This window comes from Copadichromis virginalis, linkage group LG19 (genome assembly GCF_057382275.1).
Source record: "Copadichromis virginalis isolate Kocher_CV1m ecotype Utaka linkage group LG19, C_Virginalis_male_GT1.1, whole genome shotgun sequence".
NCBI classification, from domain to species: Eukaryota; Metazoa; Chordata; class Actinopteri; order Cichliformes; family Cichlidae; genus Copadichromis; species Copadichromis virginalis.
The window spans coordinates 20,601,480-20,627,011 of NC_140636.1; the positions used below are offsets into that span (position 1 = coordinate 20,601,480).

The following is a 25,532-nucleotide window of genomic DNA, read 5'->3' on the forward strand; positions in this document are numbered from 1 at the left end:
ATGTTAATGATTCTATTTTAACCAAAATAACATATGAAAACTATAATATGACATTCGCAGAAAAGTATGCTAGAATAGTGGCTTTTGGTGTTCAGAGTGACCCACACTGTTGTAAAGACTTTCAGGCCCCCAAAGGTATAGCAAGTGAATGTCAAAGTAATTGCAGATCTAAGCTTTCCATGCATTTAAATTCTCTATTTCCAGAAAAGGACAAGGACACTAAGCTGCAAAACAGAAACCTTGAAGATGAATAACAGCCTTGCTGTTTTTTTCCGCCTCATTTCCATTACAAAGCTCAAGTCACTTTGTTATCACAGTTGAAAAATTGCACGACTTTTAGCAAACAAGTAGGAGTCTATTTTTCTTGTGTTAACAAATGTCCAGAGTTTGAGCAGAAAAGGCCAAACAGAATGACACGAACATCTGAGCTGCTTATAACAAGACTGACTGTGTGTTGGCCTGATTCAAAACTTAACAACATGACATAAATGTAGGAAAACAAAGTTCCTTAACCTTGACAAATATTGTCTTAACTTCTTCAAAGACAACTTTATGTGCAGCTGCAACCAAAAAGGAAAAGCCACTTTTGACTTTTCTGGGTACTCACTTGGATCTCTTGCACAAACCCCCCCAAAAAACAAAAAACACTGAATGAGATTTCCAGCCACTGAAAGAGTGACACTGTAAAGTTTTAGAATGCTGCATGCTTTTATTACTGAGCATAAACCCCCAATATGCCCTGTGGGAAATGCACAGAGGTGTTAGACAGGAAGGAACATGTTGATCTTGAGAAATATGAAGACACTGCGAACATCTTTATAAAAAAAAATCTACTGCAACACTTGGGAACATGTTCTGTCCTCGGTGCTACTAAAATTGAAAGTATCTACGGGCTATTCAGAGTTCAAGAGTAAGACAGTGTATGGATAATTCTTATGAAAAAAAAAAGCTTGGAGCTAATATTGACACTCCTAAATGAGCAGCGAATCAGTACCCAGTTATTTATCTTGCCGAAGGTCAAATGAATCTATGTGAAGGTCACACCATGACAGTTTCAAAGTTTCAAAAGAAAAAAAAAAGTTTCCTTATTTTTAGTCTCTTTGCTTATGTCACGGTTCGGCTGTGTGGCAGGCAGGAGGTTGGACTCACAGGATGTAGGACTCACAACATGGGAGGTTAACTGAAAATGGCAGCTTTATTGCTGGGAAATCCACCATAACATAAACTCACAAAAAACAAACAAAAACCTTGAGCATAGGAACTAGGGACTGAAACACTGGAAAACTAAGCGGGATCACAAGAAAATAAACCTGGAACTGAGAAGCTAGGAATCTAAACAGGAGCACAAAGAGGACCACACAGCAGTGAGGGTGTACAACACAACAAAGGGCAAATGAAAACATGGCTTAAATACACAAGGCAGGAACAAGGGAATGGGAAACAGGAGGGAAACACAGCTGGGCCTAATCAGACTTAATGACAGAAGGGGAAGCAAAACTAGATACACTGCGCCCAGGACAAGGACTATCAAAATATCAGAATCAGAATCAGAATCAGAATACTTTATTCATCCCGAGGGAAATTAGGGGTTACAGCAGCAAGCACGCTAATGGCGCATGCGCACTCACAAAGGAACCTTCTGACCAACTTTACACAAACATCACATTGGGCAGACATGTCAGAAGGTAGGCTGATAGGAAAAAAACAACGAAAATACACTACATGAGGTAAGAGGAGGAGAAAAAAAAACTCCACTCAGACTGAGCTCCTAGTGGGAGAACAGTTTGATAAAAGAAAAAACACCTCAGCACAAAAGCACATGACTATCAATACACCATAGAAACACGAGACAAGCAACAGGGGCGGGTAAAGGGTAAGAGAGAGCCGGCGTAGACAGCGCATCCGGTCCTGCAGCATCTGTGCTGGTCCAGTTGACTGCTATCATCCCCGGTAGGGCACAAGCATCGAAGGCGTTGGAAAGGGAGGGGGATGAGTGAGTGCTTATCAGTGTAAGTGTGTGTGTGTGCGTGTCCATAGTTTAGCTGAGACAGTGTCCTTCGGCCTATCAGGCTAAGTAAACAGTCCTCCAGCCAATCCAGGTGTCCTTCATGGGGCGGGAAGAAAAGTCATCACACAGTCGTTATCAGGGAGTTGTTTTGGTGGGCTCCAGCCTTGGGCCTGCAGCTGGGGCCGTGGTGTCCAAATGTTGAATATTGTTGATTTCTCCTTTGTGAGCAGCTCAAATTCTAGCACTCCGAGGCTGGTCTCTCGATCTCCCGTTGAAGAGCTGCGAGCCTCCCCATGATGGTATCAAACTTCTGTTCCGTGGTGTTATCAGTCTTTTGATTCTGAGACCTCACAACTGCAGTGATCCGTTCCGCGATGTTTTCCAACTGTCGCTCAAGGGTCTCATTTTGAGCAGGCCTCTCTCTGATGTTTCCCCTCATACGCTCAATGGTGTTGTTTTGAGCCTTCACAGCAGCTGTAAGCGTCTCCAAGGTGTTGACCATATTACGTTCGTTGTGAGAGGTCGCACCTCGTCCCGTCGCTTCGAATCCAGCGGGCAGCCTTGTGGGGGTTTGAACAGCTGGTTCCGCTTTCTTATTTCTCTGATAAACCAGGGCTAAGCCAACGCCGATCAGCATGAACCCTGTTATCATGGTTCCGAATAGGTAGATATCTTCAGCGTCCTCGATCGACAGTCCCGCCAGGCACACGGTCCTCCAGTTCTGCCACCCGTCCATCGTGTAACCGGCAGGGAAAGTCCCTCCAGGGCACTCAGGCTCTCCCGAGCCCCGACTTCTCGTTGAGAAAAGGGTGTCAATAGCACTCAGAGACCAGTTGATCAAATCCATAATTCTCTTTTAGGTTTAGAGAACGACAGTGAGAGACTGTTCCAGGGAAAGTAAATTCACACAAGACAAGACAAGGACATAGAGGCGAAGCAGGGAAGATAAGGGTGAGGAGGAGAGGAGAAAGTGCGACCGCCTTCGCTGAGAGCTCAAGAAGAAGGGAAAAACAGGAAACGAGACATTCACAAAGATGTGGACTTAACACAGAGACACGACTGACTGGGGAGACAGAGGGAACATGGAGACAAGATGAGAAACATGGAATAAGGGGAAGTCAAAGAAACGGGAACCTAAAGCCTAAGAACAAAGAATATAACATAAATATAATAATGAGAATCAAAACCATGAATAACAATAATGAAAGAAGATAAATTAATCCACAACAACATAACAGTTTAGCAAAGAAACATCGTTGTTTCACATGAGCTGGCATTCATCAGTTTGTCTATGTGGCTAAATCTATTAAAGTTATTTAATATTTCTTACTAAATAAAACATTTTAATGGCTGGAAAGATTGGAGAAGTGAATTAGTAATAATTATGTTTAATAAGAACCATCACTCCTGGTATTAAAAGGTAAAAAATGAATAGCTTTACTGGCTATATCACAGAATATATCTAATTTTGTGAAAGGTGGATAGAGTACTAGTGAATGATTTTGTGGAGTGGTCTGTTAAAAAATATCTTTTGAATGTGATCTCTGAATGAGATCAGAAAGCTGATCAACTTCAATACATGAAGTGTCTATCCTCAGCCAGGATGCTGATGGAGAAGTACAAATACCTGGTCGTCCACATCAACAATAGAGTGAACTGGAAGGCCAACACAGGCTTTACATAAGGGGTGGATGAACAGGCTTTATTTCTTGAGGATGTTGAGATCCTTCAGCTTGTGCAGCAAAATGTTGGAGATTTTCTCTGTCTGTTGTAACGGGGGTAGTTTGAAGTGTGCTGGATGAGCAGCATCAGAACTGGTTACATCTAAAGATGGAATAAACTGATTAGAAAGGCTGGCTCTGTGTTTGCACTTTGGGTGCAAACTGGACACATTTGAAGCGGTTGTGGCAAAAAGATTACCAAAGAGACTGTTATCTGACATGGATAATCCTGACCACCCTCCTTACTGGACAAGCAGTAGAGCTCCTTCACTAACAGACTGATTCAGCTCAACTCCCACAAGGACAGAAGAAATCTTTTGCACCTCATGTAGTATCGCTCTACAATCCAACACATTGTATATTAGGGTATTTAGCATAGTGAAAAGCAGAATGGGAGCCAGAGCCTTGAACTTTCAGGCCCTTTCAGCCCCTTGGATGCAGGAGATAAGATAAGCCTTGAAACTTTTCTTTTCGATAAGGTGACTCTGAATCATTCTTTTGTTATCTTGCAATAGGCCTAGGCTGCTGGGAGCTTGCTATGATGCACTGACTTCTTCACATACTGTTTTCACCCTGTGTATGTATTATTTATCTCTGGCTCTTCTCTTCCACATTGTGTCTTTTGTCCTGTCTCTTTACCCTTACCCCCAGCTGGTCATGGCAGTTTCTTCCTGTTGAAGGGGAGTTTTTGCTTCCCGCTGTTGCAAAGTGCTTGATCAGGGGGTCATCTGAATGTTATGGTTTTCCTTTACCCTACAATATAAAGTGCCTTGAAGTTGTGTTGTGATTTGGGTAATGTATAAATAAAATTTATTTGAACTGTCTCACAGAGAATCATCTGTTTTCTCATTTTAACATTTTTGTTTCAATGTAGTTTTTTTTTTTTTTTTACTTTACTTTGAATTTATTTTTTCATGAAATTCACTGTTGTAACCAGAGTCTCCCAAATCTGTGTTTAACAAAGGGGAGACTCTGGTTGCTTATCTTATCCTGGGAGTTGCAGACATGTATGAGAATGACTTGCAAAAGTTGAAAAAAAAAGGAGAAACTGAATTTCTAGGAAGAACGAGAAATAACTAGATGATTAAAGTGTTTTTTTTTTCTTGGCTGTGTTAGCAGCCTGGATCAAGGCACCTTACTGCACAGGATTATCTGTGCTTGAGCTTGAACCAGGGGCCTCATAAGATGTGAGCGTCTATTTTGTTTTGTTTATATGAATCATGAGGCCCCTGCTAGAAAAGAGGACTGACCGCAACAGGCATATATAATGATTTGTTGCACCTTTGCTGGAGGGATGCCAATAACCATGCAACTAACATTACAGCATTTCATATACCTTCATTTATATGTGGCTTTGCCTGCCACAAATTGATTTTCTATTTTTGGAGCTGCACATCCCCCCTCACTCTCTCTGATATACTCTCAGACAGATGCCGACACACCTGCAACACGACTTTTTTTCCCCCCAGTGCACACTAACCTCCTTTTCTGAGATCTCTCTGAGCTTTTAACCTGCAGTAGCATCACAGTGCCTATACTTAAACACTTAGAAATCAATTGTGTGTCTACATAAACTGGAGCCTACAGCATTGTTGAGGCAACCCTTGCTTGCGGACATGGACTCTCCAACCATTTTTGGCCACAGCACCTCTTCATAGATCATTTTAAAAATGCCGCTTGGGCTCATTCTCGGTCACATAAGCCAAAACATTCAGGCTTATGTTCAAAATACAAAGAAAAAAAATCCATCCATCCTTTTTCTTCCATTTATTTTGAGAAATAGCAGGAAATGGATGGAAATTGGCCTGCAGCCTATCCCAGCTGTCATAGGGCGAGAGCGGGGCATACCCTGGACAGGTCGCTAGTCTGTAACAGGGCTAACATAGAGACACAGACAGTCATTCACATTTACATCTATAGTCATTTTAAAATCTCCAGTTAAACTAAGCCCACTAACTGCATATCTTTGAACTGTGCGAAGCTGGAGTACACGGTGAGAGGATCCAAATTCCTAACAGAAAGGTGCCGGCCAGATGGTGGATTCAAACCCAGATTTCGTTTTGCTTGATGTGCTGACAGGTGGTTTTTGTTTTCAAAATGATACACATCTGCATTACACAACGGGAAAAGCATCTTCATTATGTTGTTTCAGCTCATTAAGGGATTTATCTGATATATTGTTTTGTGTGTAGCTGCTGTGATGCTGGAAAACTTCAGAGCCATATAAGAGGATGTTAGAGTAACACAAGTCAGTAACAGTAAGTAAGTTACTGTTAAGTAACACAACACAGTCACTTTTCTCTTATCAAATTGTTGATAGGAGAAACCTCCTTGTCCTGAATTGAATGTCACTTTATCTTCTGTTGTATGTGGACTAATATGAGGAGTATGTAGGTATTAACTCTGACATATCGTTACGTATAAAGATTAATTCAATTTTATTTATATAGAGCCAGTTTAAAACAACAGCCATCTTAAGACACTTCTAAGGTAAAAAAAAAAAAAAAAAAAAAGCAACAATCAGACAATCCCTCAAAATGAGCAGTTGGCAAACAGGAACAGGAAGACAGCTCCAACAGGATCAGGCTGAGGGAGGGGCATCCATCTGTTGGGACTAGTTGGGACAGTGAGTTGAAAGAGAAGAAAAACGAGAGCGCACCAGATGAAGAGCAGAAAATAAGCTTAATGACATGCAATAGTGGCCAGTAAGTGCAACAGCAGTGAAAAGACAAAGGGAGACGCAGAAGAATGCTCAGCACATCATAAGACTAAGCAACATAACTAAGGTGGCTTTTGGTCACCTGATCAACCGCAAACTATAAACTTTACCAAACTTGACATTTTTAAGACAGATGTGTTCCCAAATGTGAGCTAGCTTCACAGGAGAGGTGCAGCGTGAAACCAAAGTACTCCTCTGGGATTATATGATGTCTTTGGTCTTTGTCTTTTTACAAGATTTGATCATTCAGGACTCAGAAGGATGTTGAAATTATTTCAAGATTGAACAAGTAGCCCATTAAAAGAAGCTAATATAAAATATGATCTGAGCAGCATTTTGGATCAGGTTTCAGAACAACCTGATAACAAAATTTAACATCGTACAGTGTACAAGTAACAAATATGTGAACTAGTTTTTTCAGCATGCAGTATACTGTAATGTGATTAACTAATCAAAATGTCATACTCTCAGTTCAGTTCACCACCATGCTGTGATGGTGCTAAAATAGTAATCAGTATTTCTATGTTGACACTGATGAGCTTAAACAATGACATTATTGTCATGAACCGTGCGTCTCTGTGCTAATTCATTTATTTATTCCATATATGTGTGTAAGTTTTCCAACCTACTCTCTTGTTTCTCCTGGTGTAAAGAAAGAAAAGACAGTTAAAGGAAGTCGCATAAAAGTGATTTGACTTTGGAACAGCCAGAAGGGCCTCACCTGTGGATCTAAAGTTGAAAGCTGGCTCATCTGGGGTGAATAATTCTGATCTGTAGCTTTCCATCAGAACCAGACATGCTTTAAAAGTGCTCAGTTAATTCTTAAAACGCTATTAAGGTTTAACTGATCCAAACTGAGCCACGAACTACTAAATTCTTAACCACCTGGAAATGCAAGAGTGGTCGAGCCTGTAGAAAGTTAATGCATGAATGATTTATTTCACAATATGATAGCACTGGTTTAATTCAAGAGATGGTTTTCAGTGTTCATAACCCAGTTATAACTCAAAGCCAAAACTACTTAGTAGTTTAATTGTCATGCTAACACACTGAAGCCCGGAAACAGCAAAGAATTAATTTAAGTAAGAGCCATAAAATTATAGTCTATATACTCTTTTCTACAGCATATATTACTATTAACTGTGAACAAGCTGTTTTATATTCACTGCGGGTGGAGATGGTTAATTACTTTCTGTGTAGTATTTAATTTGTGTTTCAGTTAAGAGCTGTTGCTGACAGGTGATGTAAAAAGCAAAAGATAGATCTGATAGATTACTTGTGGTTGTGGTTACTAAAAACCTTAATTAATGACCTCTAAAGGGAGTTGAAAAATAGCTTTGTGTAGCTGCTATTTCTGGTCCTTTAAGTCGGACCACAGGTGCCTTTCAACTGAATATTCAAAGAATGTTAATTTCCTGAGAACTAATGACCAAGAACTTTCCCAAGGCCCAAAGTTCCTCCAGTGATTTGCATTTACAGAGCATGGGATTGACCCAATGAGTATACTGAATAATCAGAAATACAGTGTATTCCCATTTTCTTTGAATTTTGTCCCCTACAAAAATGGACAACAAAGACTGAACTCGTCATTCTGAGGCTCAAAGTAAAAATATCTTTGTAGATCAGCAGCATTTTGTGGCATTTAGCACCCAGGAGCAACTTTTGAGGGGTCTGTGATGTACCTGCCAGAAGAGTTTCAGGCTTTGATATTGAAAGTTCAGTATCGGGCCTTTGGGTATCTTAAAGGCCACTTAACAAATATAAGTGCAATGTTAATTTTCCATTAACTTTTTTTTTTTTTTGGACAACTGTTGTAGTGAGGTGTTAATAACTATATAACAACCCACTATTGACAATTTGCATTCCACAATAAAAAAGTCATTGTTGCTTCGGCAGCGGTCCCCAACCTTTTTTGTGCCACCGACCAGTTTATGTCTGACAATATTTTCACGGATCGGTCTTTAAGGTATCGCGGATAAATACAACGAAATAAAACCAGTACTGGTTCCAGAAAAAGAAGATTTGTTTATAACACATTGGAAAAGACTCAGGGAAACCAAGTTAACGATAAAAACGACAAAAAATAACGATAAAAAATGATTAAAATCCTGAAATCCATAAATTTCACACCCGAGCCTCAACTCTCATGGCTCGGTACCAAATGACTCATGGACCGGTACTGGTCCTTGGCCCGGGGGTTGGGAACCGCTGCAGTAAATTACAGCCTTCAACTTATAGCTTTATGTCTGTACCAGCAGATAACACAACCCAGGGATGTGTCGTGCACCTCAGGTGAAGCTGACAAGCTGCTGAAGTACCTTTGTATCTCAAAGTCTGTATCTTTAGTCCACTAAATAGCAAGGAAACAAAAAAAACAAAAAACAGTTCTCCTCGCCCAAAAAACAAGCAAACCAAAAAGCCCCACCGCAAATTCTCCAATTCAGAAGCACTTCAGAGATGACATCCAATCAACAAATAAAACCTTGAAGGTGATTAATACTTTTTACCTCCTTTTTTATAATAAATCAAAACACACCTGTGATCTTCCTTTAGTCGTCACTGAGTCTTAGCCTCCTCCTTTCCCACAGGAAAGCTCTGTCATGGTGAGAGTGCCACAGACGGGTGTCAAGACCTTTGATGTTTCTGAAGTTGACAGGTGAGTCCCAGGGCATTGTCACTTCTCTCACACTGTTATCTCTGTGCAGATAACAGCAGGATCTGTTAGCAGGTGCCATTCCAAGGTGTGTGGGAAGAACCTGAACTGGGTTGGCAAACTGCAGATGACACTTGAGCTAAAAGGTGATGACTGACAGGAGACAGATGGGTGCTACAGTCTGTCACAGTTTCAATCTGCAAGGAATTTCTAGGGAAACGTTACAGGTATTCATGTGCACGTGGTATAAATCTTTAATGTGTGCAGCAAAGCTCTAAGCAGAAACATATGTTTGAATTTATATAAAATCTGACATCACTCTCCAGTTAGATAACCCAGTGATAACACCTATATAACAATATGTTAGCCTGATTAAAAAAATAAAAAAATAAAAATCCAACTTCTCTACCAGCTCAGCCCAAAACCCATTTGACTCAAATGGAAATATTAATAGTTAAAGCCTCTTCTAAATTTTACAAATTAGATTATATTATATATATATTCACTTTGAGAAATGTGAATACTGTATCTAAGAATCACAATGTTAGCCCCAGGGGTGATTAAAGCAAAATTATTTGAGTTTTAACCACTTGGGGGCAGCAAATATCTCAATTATATCCACAGAATCTGTGTTTGTGCGTGAATTCTTACAACACAATCAGCAGTTTAGCAAGCATGTTAGGCCATTGAATGTTTTTCTCTGTGTCAAATACACTAGTATGAGGTCATCATGTTGTGTAGAAATCAGCTGCCAATAAGCTCAAATGAATCGTTTGTAGTATTTATATGTAGTAGTTATACTGTCCACTGCTGGGTGGTCCGGAAATTACAAACTTAAATAGGAACCAAAATAATAAGTTGAAAAATAGTAAAACACTTTAGAGAGCTAATACGTACTCTGTTCAGTGATGTCAATAGTCTTACAGCTATTTGTTCTGCGGCTAAAAGAACAGTGGAATAGGGCTACTAGAGGTTTAAAATAAAATTATAATAGCAATTTATGAAGTCAGAGAAGGTTACAATAATAAGAGAAAAAAAATCCCAAATTTCTCACAGTTTAAGTTCTCATTTTTTTAAGTTCAATACTAAGGAATAGTCTAAAATTCTAAGGTTTTATAAGGTAAGTGTTCTTATTTACCTACAATGTAAAAAGCATAATGCTGTTATTCATGGTACCCAGGGGCATAAAAGGCTCATTAAGTTCCAAAAACATCAGGCCATTTATAATTTTTACTAAACATTTCCAAATGGAAATAAATTATTTCTTGGAGATTATTTTCCATGGGGGATTCGGTGTTATTCACTTCATAAGAGGTACTTCAAAGTTAATTTCACACAGAAATGGTTGACATTGTTTGTTCACATGCTACAGTACTGGATTTGCCTGGGAGTTGTTATGTATTTACAAGTGGAAGCACAGAAGCAATTAAAGTAAACAGTTGAAACCTAAGTCCCATAAGTCCCAGTGTTGTCCCATGTGCATGGTTATGTACATCAGTGTGCTCAATACTCACAAATTTAAATATTCATAAAAATAGGAATATCACCTATTTTTGGACCTTTACTCTGTCTCATCAATGTTCATGTTAGCTACAGACAATGAAGATAAACACATTTGATGACCCAGTCAGAAGTTTAGTCAATGACTATTTTGATTTTATTCATTTGAATATATATTAGAAATGCAACACAAAAATTTAGCATCCAGCGAGGAAACAAATGTGTCAGATTAATTGGCAATATTAAGTGTAAACTGCAGATTTTTTCTTCTTTTTTGGATTGTGCTCAACTCATGAACAATATAAATGATGCTTCACAGTATTTATTTGTTGTGCTGTCTTAACATTATTGATCATAGCAGCAAAGACTTGACAGTTGGCCAATATGAGAACACCATACTTATTCATACAGCAAATGTTTTCAGTTAAGTGTGATTTTCATCATAATCATGAAAAAGTAGACATATTCTAATGATGATGGCATATCACACAGGACTGGTGTGAATTACCTTACAGTTTCTGGCAGCTGCACTATATAAGATGTCGTCATATAAATATCCTTTCTGACAAGTGTGTGGAAACCTGCAGCAATTTGAGCTTTAAGACTTGACAGTATAGCATCAGCTCTGACAGCTGTCCAATCAAGGTTCAAGGTTCAAGGTTCTTTATTTGTCACATGCATAGTTATACAAGTATAACACACAGTGAAATGTAGCCTGACACGCTCCTCGACATGTGCAAAAATTGGGGGGGGTGTAGAGGAAGAACATTATATATATATATACACACACATATAGTATATACACTGGGTGAATGTGCAGTAGTAGCAGCAAGCAGGTGAATTCTGTACATTAATATGAATAGACATCTGACTATTTTACAGGATAGACAATATAAACATATTTAAAATTAAAGGAATTGAAATGTACATTGTGCCTTGGTTTAGTGTCTGGAAGAGTCCTGTCTCAGTCAATTATAGATGATGTGAGAGGGCGGGTGTGTGTGTTTAGGGCACGGATGGCTTGGGGATAGAAGCTCCTCTTGAGTCTCTCTGTCCTTGCCCGGAAGATGCGGAACCTTCTACCAGATTGCAGAAGTTGGAACTGTTTGCTGCCAGGATGGGACGGGTCCTTCAGTATCTGCGCTGCTCTAGTCCGGCATCTCCTGGTGTAGGTGTCCTGAAGCGGGGGGAGAGCAATCCTGCAGCAGCGTTCTGCTGTACGGATCACTCTCTGGAGAGCTTTTTGGTCCTTCACACAGCTGTTCCCAAACCACGATGTCATGTTCTGTGTGAGGATGCTCTCCACAGCGCCTGTATAGAAAATCCTGAGGATCTTTGGAGAGACCCTGAACTTCCTCAGTTGTCGTAGGTGATACAGGCGCTGCCTAGCCTTTTTGGTCTGGACCTGAATGTGGGCAGCCCATGTCAGGTCTGAGGAGATGTGGACACCAAGATACTTGAAGGACTGCACCCTCTCCACTGGAGCTCCATTGATGATGATGGGCTTGTAGTCTCTGTGCTGACCCCTTCTGAAGTCCACCACCAGCTCCTTGGTCTTGCTGACGTTCAGCTGGAGGTGGTTGTCCTGGCACCACGATGCCAGATTCTTCACTTCATCCATGTAGGCCGCCTCATCGTTGTTGGAGATGGCACCCAACACCACTGTGTCGTCAGCAAACTTCACAATGGTGTTGGAGCCATGGGTGGCCACACAGTCTGAAGTGTAGAGGGAGTAGAGCAGTGGCGAGAGGACACATCCCTGAGGTGCTCCTGTGTTGATGGTGATGCTGTTGGAGAAGCACCTGCCCACCCTCACCACCTGAGTTCTGCCAGTGAGGAAGTCCAACACCCATGCACACAGACGGCTGTTAAGTCCCAGATCCCTCAGCTTTGTGAACAGTCTGCAGGGCACTATTGTGTTAAACGCTGAACTGTAATCAACAAACAGCATTCTCACATAGTTACCCTGTTTCTTGTCCACGTGGCTGAGAGTGGTGTGTAGGACGTGGGCGATGGCATCCTCTGTGGATCTGTTGGATCTGTAGGCGAACTGCAGCGGATCTGTGGTGTCTGGGATGGAGGAGGAGATGATGTTCTTCAGCAGCCTCTCAAACACCTTCATTACTACCGAGGTCAGTGCAACTGGCCGGTAATCGTTCAGGGATGAGGGTTTGCTGTTCTTGGGCACAGGGATGATGGTGGATCTTTTGAAGCATGTGGGGACCACAGACTTCGCCAGGGACTCGTTGAAGATGTAAGTGAACACACCTGCTAGCTGGTCAGCACAGCAGCGCAGCAGACGGCCGGTGATGCCGTCTGGCCCCGCCGCTTTCCTTGTGTTCACTCTCCTCAGTGCCACTCGGACGTCATGCTCCGCGATGCTGGTCACCGGTCTCTCGCTGATGACGTCACTGTCCTCGGTAGTCAGGCGGTAGATAGCATTAGCCGCCTGGCTAACCTCGAAACGGGCGTAGAACCGATTCAGCTTGTTGGTGAATGCAGAGTCGGCGTTGATCGGCGCAGTGTCCCTGGCTTTGTAGTCCGTAATGGTGCGTAGTCCGTGCCACATACTCCGTGTGTCGCCCTGGTGGAAGCGGGACTCCACACGTTCCCGGTACCTGCGTTTGGCATCTCTCACCGCGCGCCGCAGGCCGTATGAGGCCCCTTTGTAGGCGCTCATATCGCCAGTGGCGAGACCCGCGTTGTAGGAGGCGGTCCTGGCGTTTACTGCAGTGCGGATCGATCTGTCCATCCACGGTTTCTGGTTTGGGAATGTGGTGACTCTCGCAGTGGGGATAATCTCCTCCGCTAGCATATTGACGAAGCATACTGCTACTTCCGTAAACTCGTTGATGTCGACTGCGCATGCTCTGAACATGTCCCAGTCTACGTCGTTGAGTGCGTCCTGTAGCGTAGCAAGTGCGTCCTGTAGCGTAGCACTATGGAGAAAGTCCTCTGTATAGCTTTAATTTGACAAAGTGAAAAATAACACTGCATGTGCCTGCTGTGTGAAAAAAATATATTTTAAAAAAGCGCTCACATTACGATCAATTCTAAATATTTTCAGGTACTCCGTTTGGAAGGGGTTAAAAAAAAAGTACATGCTTGAAAAAAATAATGGCTCATGATCATCACAGTATGACACAGTCAGTTAAACTGCAGGCCTCGGATATGCCTCCCCAGACCATCACTGACCCACTGCCAAACCAGTCATGCTGGATGACGTTGCAAGCAGCATAACATTTGCCAGTGTCTCCACACTCTTTCACATCTGTCACATATGCTCAGTGTTAACCTGCTCTCATGTGAGAAGGAAATAGTGTGCTTATGGCAGACCTGCCAGTTCTGGTGTTCTCGGGCAAATGACAGTCGAGTTGCACGGTCCTGCGCACAGGTCCCACTAAAGTATGTCAGGAGCTTACTCCATGCTCACGAGTCTTTTCTAACAATTTGATCACAAACATTCACAAGAGTACAATGCTGGAGGTCATCTTGTAAGTCTCTTGCACTGCAGCCTCTGTTCTTTCTTCCACACAGCAGCAGATACCAATCCTGCTGCTGGGTTGATTCCTATCTATGACCCTTTCTAGTTTGCATCATGTAACAGCCAGTCTCCTGGTGTCTCCTCCACACTCTTGAGGCCTTGCTGGGAGACACAGCAAACCTAAAGAAAAAATATATGTTCTCACTAAGTTTGCTATTGACATAAATCCACCCTTACAGTATATGTTGTCACTTTGTCAGCATATATGGAAGTTCCATCCTGGTAGAGCTAGATTATCTGTACAAACTAAATGGGGTGGGTTACCATCTCATGCTACCAGTAGTTATAAAGACACAAAAACCAAAACTAGAGGAAAAAAAAAAACACAATCCGAAGTAATAAGAAGAGAGAGAGCAATGGTCTATGGGCACCACATGCTCAATGTGGGTTTTTTTTCTCTTTTCATTTAAACTCAAATGAAAAGTCCATGTCGAGGCATTCTTAATTTCATTTATCACCAGAATAAAAGGCACTGATTATTAAAACAGTGTCGTAAAATCGAGCACAGAATTTACATTTCCGCTGCAGTCACATAATCTTAGCCAGATAATTTCAAAATGTATATTTCCAGTTGTCTGCTTTACACTCCTCTGCAGCTGCTGTCTCATCTACATGTGTAAACACTAAGTACATGATGTACCTGTAGCGATGCACAAAATCAGATCTAGTGTGTGAGAATGTTAGTGTGAGAAACTATAATTAAACAGAGGAACATGACAGGTGACGTCAAGTTTGAAGGCATGCATTTAACTGCAAACCAGGTAATGACAAAGAAGGTGATACAGATTACATTTTGTAGTAAAAATTAACAAAATAAAAAAAAAAAAAACATCAGACAATGAACAGGAAACAAAGAGAATGTAAGTTGGTAGCCTAAGGCATTTTGGTATCTGTTTCATCACAACAAAAACCATCAACAACAACATTATTTATCCCGACAGATGGAAGTTGGAAGATTTTTCCAGAGGTTGGATGCAGCAGTAGCAACAGCACGGTCACCTCTGGTCTTCAGCCACGACCTAGGTTGCACCAAGAGCAGTTGACCCGATGATCTTAGGGTTCTCCTAGGGTTATTAAGGGCTAAGGAGTTCAGCTAGGCGCAGTATTTTTTATGATTTTAAAAGTAAGCAATTGTCAGCAATCAAGCAATTAAGCAGTTGTCAAATTCTTTAGAATTTGGGCTAATATGTGATGGTATATGTGATATCTGCAGCAGCAGAACCATCACATATTCTGCCTCAGAGGACCGTTAATTCCATTCATATTATCACAGTTGTCCTTTACCTATAGGAAAACTAACTTCTGACAACTGTGAGCAAATGCCCAGTTACACTGTTCACAGCTAGCATCACATGTGGCATGTGTTGGAGTTTCCAAAGGTTTAGGTGAACCCAGCAAGCAGTTGTAGGTATTCTTTTCAGGTACTAATGTTACATTGTTGAACACCAGCAACTAACACAGATATACATCTGTGTGAAATGCATGTGTTGCAAAGGGTTTCTATCCTGAGGGATACGTAATCCAGCATTAGGTTTGTCAGGTGTCCTCTGGGATTCCTCTTTTAAACTTTTTAGATTGTTCTCCAAAGGTTATGTAATCTTTTCTGGCCTTTGAAAGGGACTCCAAACCTTAATATCGAACTAAAGAAAGAAGCTTTGTCATAACTCATGAGACTCATTGCTGTTGTTCTATCTCTACTGAGCTTCACATGCTCATTATTTCAGTCACACTCGTGTTTTCACATGCTTGAGAAGCAGCATTTTTAAAGCCTTTTTCACGCCTGTGTGGTTTGCCTTCAGGTCATCAACAGTCAGGTAATATTGCATCAGTTTAGAAGAACAACATAATCATATATGGATAAAGATATAATTCCATTCTGACTTTTGTTCATTTTAAAGACCTTCCTGGGCTAATTCCCACACAGGGAGCTTCTTATCTTCAATCAGCAGCAGTGGCACCATTAGTAACTGTCAGACTAATCAAAATGTGTTGTACAGGTATAGCAGAAAATAAAAGCCATGTGACCACTGACATTTAACTGCTGCTCCTGTGCATGTGCATGTACATGTGTGTGCGTGCATGCGTGTCTGTCTGCGTGTGGGGGGTGGAGGGACCGAAAGCATTCCAGACAAAAGGAAAGTTCAATACGCTTGACAAGGGTCTCTCAAATTTTTTAAAAGCTCCGTTCTTGAGGTCGATTGGGGTCCTCAAAGCTCCTCTGATTCTCAGCGTGAGTTGAAAATAACAAGCTTTATCTTTCTCGCAGGCTCTTTTTCTGTATTATGAGGTCTATAGGGGACTAATCACATGGAAACATTTGAAACAAGGTAATCTCAGGGTCAGGCTGCCTTAGGTCACTGTCTCACAGGGGTGCGAGAAAATAAAGTACTCACAATTTACTGTGAATTCAGTTTTACACCAAGAGGTAAAATTCATTTTTATAAAGCTGGAATTCGCTCACAAATGCATTTTCATAGTCTAATTCATTTAATCTCTAGATTACATAAATATCTGTAGCACAACTGGATAATTATACATTTCAAATACAACGCAGGTAGCTATCTAATCAGGGAATCAACTCACAGTCTAAATCAATTAATAAAAAATATGTGACTGATAAATGTTTGCCTTTTAAATTGCGGGACAAAATGTTGTATCATCCAGCTCTTGCAATTAATGCTCACTTGGGAGATAATGAGTGGTTATGCAATACACAGCAAATCTAAAATTAACAATTTAAATAACATTTGAAGAGTAGACACTGATGTTCATATGTCTGTCACGGGCCCACAGTTTATACTGATGGTCTTTTCCAGTCTATGGAACATGCATTTTATTTCATTAAGGCCTGATGGAAGATTGCTCAGTTTTCCAGACTTCATTAAATCTCGCCTTCAGAAGTTTATAAATGGGCGAATTAAAAGTCATGGCAACATGCTGAACCTGAACCTCCCATTTGCTGTGGAAAATGTATAGACTGTATATAAAAGATGGACATTTCACTGCGATGTCACATAATTAAGTGAAATTCTAATGTGAGAAAGTGAAGCTGAGGGTTTTTGCTGTAACCAGCTCACAGTTTAGATGATGAATGTGAGAAACTAGAAACCAGAAACTAAGGGCTATTGCATGAGGCAAGGGAGAGTTACAGAAACGTACTCCCTGTTTTACTGTCGTTTTTGATTCGAACATCATGTTGTACTCACCCAGGCTTAAAAGTAGTGAGAAACCCAGAAGTAAAGAGTTCACTGAATCATACATAGAGCAAGACTGTGCTGCCACTGCTGGGTGCAGTAGCTCCACCACCCCACTAGGGGGAGGAAGCGGGTTTGTGTACTCAAGTTTCTCTAGTAAATATAGGAAAAGTTCATGGAGTCTGGCCAAGTTGATACCAGCACACAAAATATTAGCTCTGAAGTTGGCTGTACTGGAGCATGAGAAATATATGCTTGTAAGTACGATTATATTCTGTGTTCATGTTAAGCATGTGATGTAAAATGGGTTGTTGACTCTCATATTTGAAGCCGGCATGTTAGCTGCATTGCCGATGCTAATTGTGTTAGCATGTCAATAGGAAACTCCATGTGTGTTCTGCCCTCCCTGTACGTTGATGCCCAGTTTGGCAGATAGATAAACAGTTCTTCAAAAGGAGAGGCAAAGGCTTCCAGTTCTCATTGCAGGGTTTATTTGTCTCCCTAATGAAGGCACTGTAAAACTACAAACATAAGAAAAGCATATTAAAACATACATCTGGAACATAATATATTTCTCACATTACAAAGTACAGACTGAAGACTTAGCAACTTGAACTATAGCTGGTATAACCAAGAAAAATAAATGAAAACATGTTAACTCCAAATCCCACTAGCTTGATGCTAACACACAATGGAATTTCCTATTGACATGCTAACACAATTAGCATCGGCAATGCAGCTAACATGCCGGCTTCAAATATGAGAGTCAACAACCCATTTTACATCACATGCTTAACATGAACACAGAATATAATCGTACTTACAAGCATATATTTCTCATGCTCCAGTACAGCCAACTTCAAAGCTAATATTTTGTGTGCTGGTATCAACTTGGCCAGACTCCATGAACTTTTCCTATATTTACTAGAGAAACTTGAGTACACAAACCCGCTTCCTCCCCCTAGTGGGGTGGTGGAGCTACTGCACCCAGCAGTGGCAGCACACTCCCTGCCTGGTATAATGAATTATACCACTACCCATTCCCTGGATGTAGTAGTAAAACAACCTCCGACACTGGCCGCAAATACACTTTAGGAGTGCCATTCTTGACTACCTTCACTTCCACCTTACGTACTCTATGATCTTGGCTAGGAAAGGCTTTAATCACAAGTCCAACAGGCCACTCAGTCCTTTTTACTTGCGAATCCTTCATCAGTACAACATCTCCCACTTGAAGGTTTGGCTTCTCTGTTGTCCACTTTCTCTGTGTTTGAAGCGTGGTCAGATACTCCGTTTTCCACCTCTTCCAAAATGCATCAGCAAGTGCTTGGACCCTTTTCCAGTGTTTGTTGGACAGATCATTAACATCAAAATCCCCAGAGGGAGCAGTCAACGTATCTCGTTTCTGTGTCAACAACATTGATGGGGTGAGAACTGCCGGTGCTTCTGGGTCAGAAGACACTGAGACCAATGGTCTTGAATTTATAATGGCGGTAACCTCTGCCATCAGGGTGACAAGTGTCTCATATGTGAGGTACGATGGATTCAGCCTCAGAAGACGAGCATCTAAGATTCGCCGAGCGATACCAATCATCCTCTCCCACACCCCACCCATGTGGGAAGAGTGGGGAGGATTGAATATCCAAGTACACTTGTTGCTTTTAAGGTAATTCCTCACCTCAGAATCTGATGTGTCAAGTCTGAGTTCTTTACAGGCTCCAGTGAAATTTGTTCCCCGGTCTGATCTGATTGTTTTGATCGGCCCTCTTATGGCAATGAAACGTCTGAGCCCATTGATGAAGCTTGTAGTGGTCATAGTCTCTATAACCTCAATGTGCACAGCTCTGGTAGTCAAACAAGTGAACATTACTGCCCATCGTTTACTTTCCGCATGCCCTCCTCTTGTTCTTCGGGCAGTCACCATCCAAGGTCCAAAAACATCCAACCCTACATGAGTAAATGGTGGATCTGGTGAAAGTCTTTCAGATGGTAAGTCTGACATCTTCTGGTCCTCCATTTTACCTCTCAGCCTTTTGCAAGTTACACATTTGTGTATCACACTAGATACAAGCCTTTTCCCCCCAATCAGCCAAAGTCCTGCCAACCTAATAGCTCCCTCCGTGAAATGGCGTCCTTGGTGCGCAGCCTGTTCGTGATATCTTCTGACCAATAATGTAGCAATGTGCGTCTTGGGAATGACCAGAGGATGTTTATCATCAAAAGACATATCGGCTGAGGACATACGGCCGCCAACTCTTAATAGCCCATCTTTGTCCAGAAATGGTGTCAGCTTTCGCAGTGGACTTTGTTTTGGGATTCGGTCCCCTTTGGCTAGACACTGCAACACCCTTGCAAAGGCATCTTGTTGTGCAGTTTTAATGATCACTTTTACTGCTTGTTCTTCTTCATCCCCAGTGTTGCCACCATGTGTATCTGCAACACTCCTTGCCTTTTTGATTAGTGTGGAGACTGCACGAGTCAAAGCTCTCCAAGTGGAAAATGTAAGAAACCTTTGAGCTCCAAGCGAGCTTTCTTTAACCATTGAGCTGAAGGTCGTTACTTCAGAGCGAACTTCTGGATCCACCTCCGGATGTATCAGCTCAAAGTCATCACTCTGGGGAAGGAGTCGTTTTGAAGGGCCGAATAGAAATGATGGTCCAGTGAACCAATTGGTGCCTTTGAGAGCTGCAGCAGTTGTTGGCCGAGTTCCATGGTCTGCTGGGTTTTCTTCAGTGGTGATGTAATGCCACTGATCTGGACGAGACGACTTTCTGATCTGTGCTATCCTGTTTGACACATAGACATAAAACCTGCGTGAGGTGTTATATATGTAGCCCAGTACTATCTTGCTGTCAGTATAGTACTTCACAGAATGAATGTCAATATCCATTTCATCTTGGATGAAGACTGCCATTTCAGTTGCCAAAACCGCAGCACAAAGCTCAAGACGGGGCACGGTGTGCGCTGGGTGTGGGGCCAGCTTTGCCTTTGCCATAACAAATCCCACGTGGATATCTCCTGTTGCAGAAATTGTTTTCAAGTAAGCCACAGCAGCTATAGCCATGACTGATGCATCTGAAAACACGCACAACTCTCTGTGCTGAGTCTGTGTAGACAAAGACACTGGAACATATAGTCTTGGGATCTGGAGCTGATCTAAGTCTTTCATAGAGTCTTTCCAGAGTTTCCAGTGTTCTTGTTTTGAAGCTGGCAATGGTGTGTCCCAGTCATACTGTTCAATGGAGAGGTTTCTCACTAAATGTCTTCCTCCCACTGTGACTGGCACTACAAATCCCAAAGGGTCAAATAAACTGTTCACTGCAGACAAAATCCCTCTTTTTGTCAAGGGTTTCTCCTCCTTCGACACACAGAAGGTGAAGTTGTCTGTTTCCAGATTCCAAATTAGACCTAGACTCCTCTGAAGAGGTAGTGACTCCACTCCTAAGTCTAGATCTTTCAAATCCTTGGCCAAGTCTTCTGGTGGGAATGCTTGCATAACACTGCTGCTGTTCGATGCAATCTTGTGTAGCTTAATGTTTGATTTAGCTAGCATCGCTTGGGCAGTGCGCAGGACACCAGTGGCTTCTGCTTCATTAGGAAAAGATGCAAGTCCATCATCCACATAAAAATTGCGTGTGATGAACTCCCTTGCACTGGTAGTGGAGTCATCTGCTTGCTTAGCAGCTCGTCTGAGGCAGTAAATGGCAACTGCTGGTGATGGACTGTTGCCAAATACATGTACTGTCATTCGAAACTCTTTCACTGCTTTCTGGAGATCATTGTTTTCATACCATAAGAACCTCAGAAAGTTGCGATGTTCCTCGCACACCTTGAAGCAGTAGAACATCTGCTGCACATCCGCTGTAACTGCTATAGGTTCTCTGCGGAAGCGGATCAGAACCCCAAGGAGAGTGTTGTTCAAGTCGGGTCCACTCAGGAGCACATCATTGAGGGAAACCCCTTCATGTTTGGCACTTGAATCGAACACTACCCTTATCTGGTCAGGTTTTTGTGGGTGGTAAACCCCAAATATTGGTAGATACCACCTTTCCTCACCTTCTTTTAATGGAGGGGCCGGCTCTGCTTGCTTTTCAACAAACATTCTTTGCATGAAATCGATGAAGTGTTTCCTCATTTGTGGTTTTTTCTCCAGAGTTCTCCGAAGAGATGCAAGACGCTTTAAAGCTTGAGGTCTGTTATTGGGAAGGTGGTTTCGTGGTGACCGAAAGGGTAATGGGGAAACCCAAGTATTGTAACTGTCTTTATAGACTTGTTCATCTAATGTCTTCAAGAAACTCTCGTCATCGATTGACATTGCCGGGACGTCATCATGTTGTGTCCTTTGAAACACCTGACTGGCAAACTCACTTTCCTTACTTTTCAAGTGTTGTGCAGAGCTTTGAAGACTTAGGTTCGAGGTGTGACAACCAAGCTTTTCTTTGACTAGCATATTGTTTGGACATGCACTCAAGAGTGAAGCTCGTCCATTTGGTAGAATGTTGGTCTTGTATACACAGATGTTGGATGTCTTATGCACTTCTCCCAGACACACTTCCCCTACGATCACCCAACCAAGGTCGAGTCGTTGAGCATATGGTTCATTATGGAGACCATTATGTTGTTCTCTGACTTTGTGCACACGCAGAATGTCTCTGCCAAGGAGAAGGAGGATGTCAGCTTCTGGATCAATTTCTGGGATTTTTCCCTTGATTGCCTTCAGATGTGGGTAGAAATGAGTGACTTCTGGGGATGGGATTTCCGTCCTATCATCAGGTATCATATCACACTCAATAAGAGTAGGCAGGGGAAGCTGTGTGGTGCCATCAAGGGACTCCAAAATGAAGTCACGGGCTCGTCTCCCTGCTATCTCCACAACACCTGAGCATGTTTTCAGTGTATACGGCTCAAGCTGTCCTTCAATGTTGAAGATGTCAAAAAAGTATGTTTTAGCCAAGGAGCGATTGCTTCGTTCGTCTAGAACAGCATACATCTTGACAGCTTTCTCTGGTTGTCCAGCAGGATACACTCTGACCAAACATATCTTAGAGCATGACCTTGAACCAACTGAGTCTCCGCATACTTCTGTGCTTTTTGATGTCACGTCAGCCACACTTGCTTCTCCTTCTCTTTCTTCCCCGCCATACCCTTCACTAGCCACCAGGCTCTCTGCATTTTGAGGACGAGGATTGGGGTGTAGTGCGGTGATATGTCTTTCACTACCACAATCTGTGCACTGCACTGATTTAGGACAATCTTTGGCCATGTGCTGCACAGAAGAACAACACTTGAAACAAATGTTCTTGTCCTTTAAGTATGCCTTTCTTTCTTCCAGGGTCTTACTTTTGAAAAGACGGCATTTTCTGAGAGGGTGAGGCTTGCAGTGTAATGGACACTGTTTATCGGGGTCCAAGTTGTTCTTGCCTGTAGGAACGTTTGGGCTGGCTGCCAGATTACTTGCTATCTCCGTCCTCTTAGCAGAGACATGTGAACGATACTTCTGTTGTGTCATTGTCTCGATTCTAGGATTGTTGACGTTGGCACCGGTTACACACGAAAAACTCGGGTCATTACGAATTTTAGCTTCTTCGTTCACAAGTTTCACAAAAAAGGAAAATGGAGGATAAGACACTGCATTCTCTCTCTTGAACCTCGAGGCAGCTGCAACCCACTTCTCCTGAAGGTTGTATGAGAGTTTTTCCAGAATCGGATTCACCCCGTGGGCTGTATCGAGGTGTGAAAGGCCTGGGAGATGACCGCTTGTCTTTGCAGCATGAAGTTCTAGCAGAAGATCCCCCAACTCTCTCAAACGCTGGTTGTCTCTGTTCGTCAGCTTCGGTAAATCCTGGATTTTCTTTAAAAGTGCATGTTCAATGACTTCTGGTGCGCCAAAACACTCTTCGAGTCTCTGCCACACCATCTGAAGACCTGCAGTGGGATTGTTTATGTACGCAGCCCTGACTCGCTTGGCTTGTGCTGCTGATTGTGGCCCGAGCCATTTGGATAGCAGGTCTAGCTCTTCTTGAGGTGTTACACCCAGATCTTGAATTGAACTTAGAAAGGAAGCCTTCCAAGCCCAGTAATTTTCTGGTCGATCATCAAACCTCAGCAGGCCTGAGCTGATCATCTCTTTCCTTATCAGGTATCTCGTTAGATCAGACGTGTCAGCATGACTACTCCTTACAGGTGTGGGTGTCCATACCTTAGACTGAGGATGGTGATATCGATCATAGTTTGCTGGCTCGCCTCCATAGCTCCAGTTGCAAGATTCTCTCTTTGGGCTCAAAGCACGGAAGACTGGCAAAGGTGTGAATTCTTGGTTGTTGCTCCTACTGGGCTGATGGATACTTGGTTCCTTGTGAGCTTTTGGTGTTGCATCGATGGCTGTGGCTGGCTGTGGCACCAGAGAAGATAGGAGTTCTGGATGATTAACTTGTGGAGTCTGCAGATCGTCGCCGAGTTCTGACTGTTGCTGCACATACTCTTGGACTCGTTCTAATGGGCTGATTTGCTGCATGCCGTCCAGCTGGGGCTGTTGTGGGTGCTCACTCTCTTGCGCAGATGCTTCCCAAGCTTGAGCCTCAGCTAGGGCTGCTGCAGCTGCCTTCTGCGATTTGAGTACGTGTAGCTCTGCATCCAGATCTGCTTTCTTTTTAAGCTGCTCGGCCTGTTGTTTTAGGATGCTGGCTTCCTGCTTAGCAAAGGAGAGCTGAGCACGGGCAGCTTCTGCTTTTGCTCGTGCTCTGGCGGCAGCAGTAGATGATGTAAGCTGGCTGGAACGTAAAGAACTGGACACTTTTGACCTTGTTTCCAGCGTCTCATCCATCCTTTCTTTTAGAGAACTATCTGGCTGATGAGAATGATGCTTTTTTTACTGTTCTGCCCTCCCTGTACGTTGATGCCCAGTTTGGCAGATAGATAAACAGTTCTTCAAAAGGAGAGGCAAAGGCTTCCAGTTCTCATTGCAGGGTTTATTTGTCTCCCTAATGAAGGCACTGTAAAACTACAAACATAAGAAAAGCATATTAAAACATACATCTGGAACATAATATATTTCTCACATTACAAAGTACAGACTGAAGACTTAGCAACTTGAACTATAGCTGGTATAACCAAGAAAAATAAATGAAAACATGTTAACTCCAAATCCCGCTAGCTTGATGCTAACACACAATGGAATTTCCTATTGACATGCTAACACAATTAGCATCGGCAATGCAGCTAACATGCCGGCTTCAAATATGAGAGTCAACAACCCATTTTACATCACATGCTTAACATGAACACCGAATATAATCGTACTTACAAGCATATATTTCTCATGCTCCAGTACAGCCAACTTCAGAGCTAATATTTTGTGTGCTGGTATCAACTTGGCCAGACTCCATGAACTTTTCCTATATTTACTAGAGAAACTTGAGTACACAAACCCGCTTCCTCCCCCTAGTGGGGTGGTGGAGCTACTGCACCCAGCAGTGGCAGCATAAAAACAGTAATTTTCCTGTAGATGTCTTTGCATTCAAACAAAAGGAGCTGCCCTGACCTGGCAGAACACAGGTAACTCTGCATTAGCTACATCCATGTTTTATAATACTCCCTCTGGGAAAACTCACAAAAACGATGGACATCATGTCTAAAGATACAGGAGATAAATACATTCCACATAAAACAGGGAAATAGCTACAATGAAGGGCACGGAAGGACATGGTGACAAACACAGACCCAGATGAGGTGACACAGGAGACATGGACAACATGCAAATACAAAAGAAGAAAGAAAAGAGCAAAGAACAGAGGAAAACCAAAGGACACAGAAGAGACAATGACACATCAAATAAGATTATAACAAACCACCCACTATTACTGAGACTGTAGAACTTTCAGGAAATTATTTTTTACTAGTAAAAAAAATAATTAAAAATTAAAAATAAATAAAACAGCTATAATTCAGTGTACAAATGACAGAAAATAGTACTGACAAGCTGCACATTGTTAGGAAGTAGAAACAGAACAATAGTGCAGACGTTTCATTGAGTGTCATCAGAGCTCCAGTCAGTCATTGCAGGTGGGGGCGGGGGTATGAGATTGGTGGTTGTAGGGACTGCAAATCAAATACCCTTGAATGGTGCATTAGAGCAAGAAAAACCTACACTGGGTTCGTTTGAAGAAGTCTGGAAAAGGTTTCGCAGACATTGCA

The 25,532-nt window shown here is 42.2% G+C and overlaps 1 protein-coding gene and 2 long non-coding RNA genes across 3 annotated transcripts; all 3 read right to left on the bottom strand.

Moving 5' to 3' along the window:
• Window positions 1-1,132: 1,132 nt before the first annotated feature.
• On the bottom strand, window positions 1,133-3,000 carry LOC146685976 (uncharacterized). Its single transcript, XM_085441465.1, has one exon. The coding sequence runs from the start codon at window positions 2,853-2,855 to the stop codon at window positions 2,247-2,249; it is 609 nt and encodes a 202-aa protein (XP_085297591.1). The 5' UTR covers window positions 2,856-3,000; the 3' UTR covers window positions 1,133-2,246.
• Window positions 3,001-17,813: 14,813 nt separating this feature from the next.
• On the bottom strand, window positions 17,814-18,193 carry LOC146685977 (uncharacterized). Its single transcript, XR_014916860.1, has 2 exons — window positions 18,164-18,193; window positions 17,814-17,860 (listed from the first exon to the last, which is right to left on the bottom strand). It is a non-coding gene; the product is annotated as an uncharacterized LOC146685977 (long non-coding RNA).
• Window positions 18,194-24,292: 6,099 nt separating this feature from the next.
• Window positions 24,293-24,800, bottom strand: LOC146685978 (uncharacterized). The gene is made up of 2 exons (XR_014916943.1): window positions 24,643-24,800; window positions 24,293-24,339 (listed from the first exon to the last, which is right to left on the bottom strand). It is a non-coding gene; the product is annotated as an uncharacterized LOC146685978 (long non-coding RNA).
• Between the last annotated feature and the right edge of the window lie 732 nt (window positions 24,801-25,532).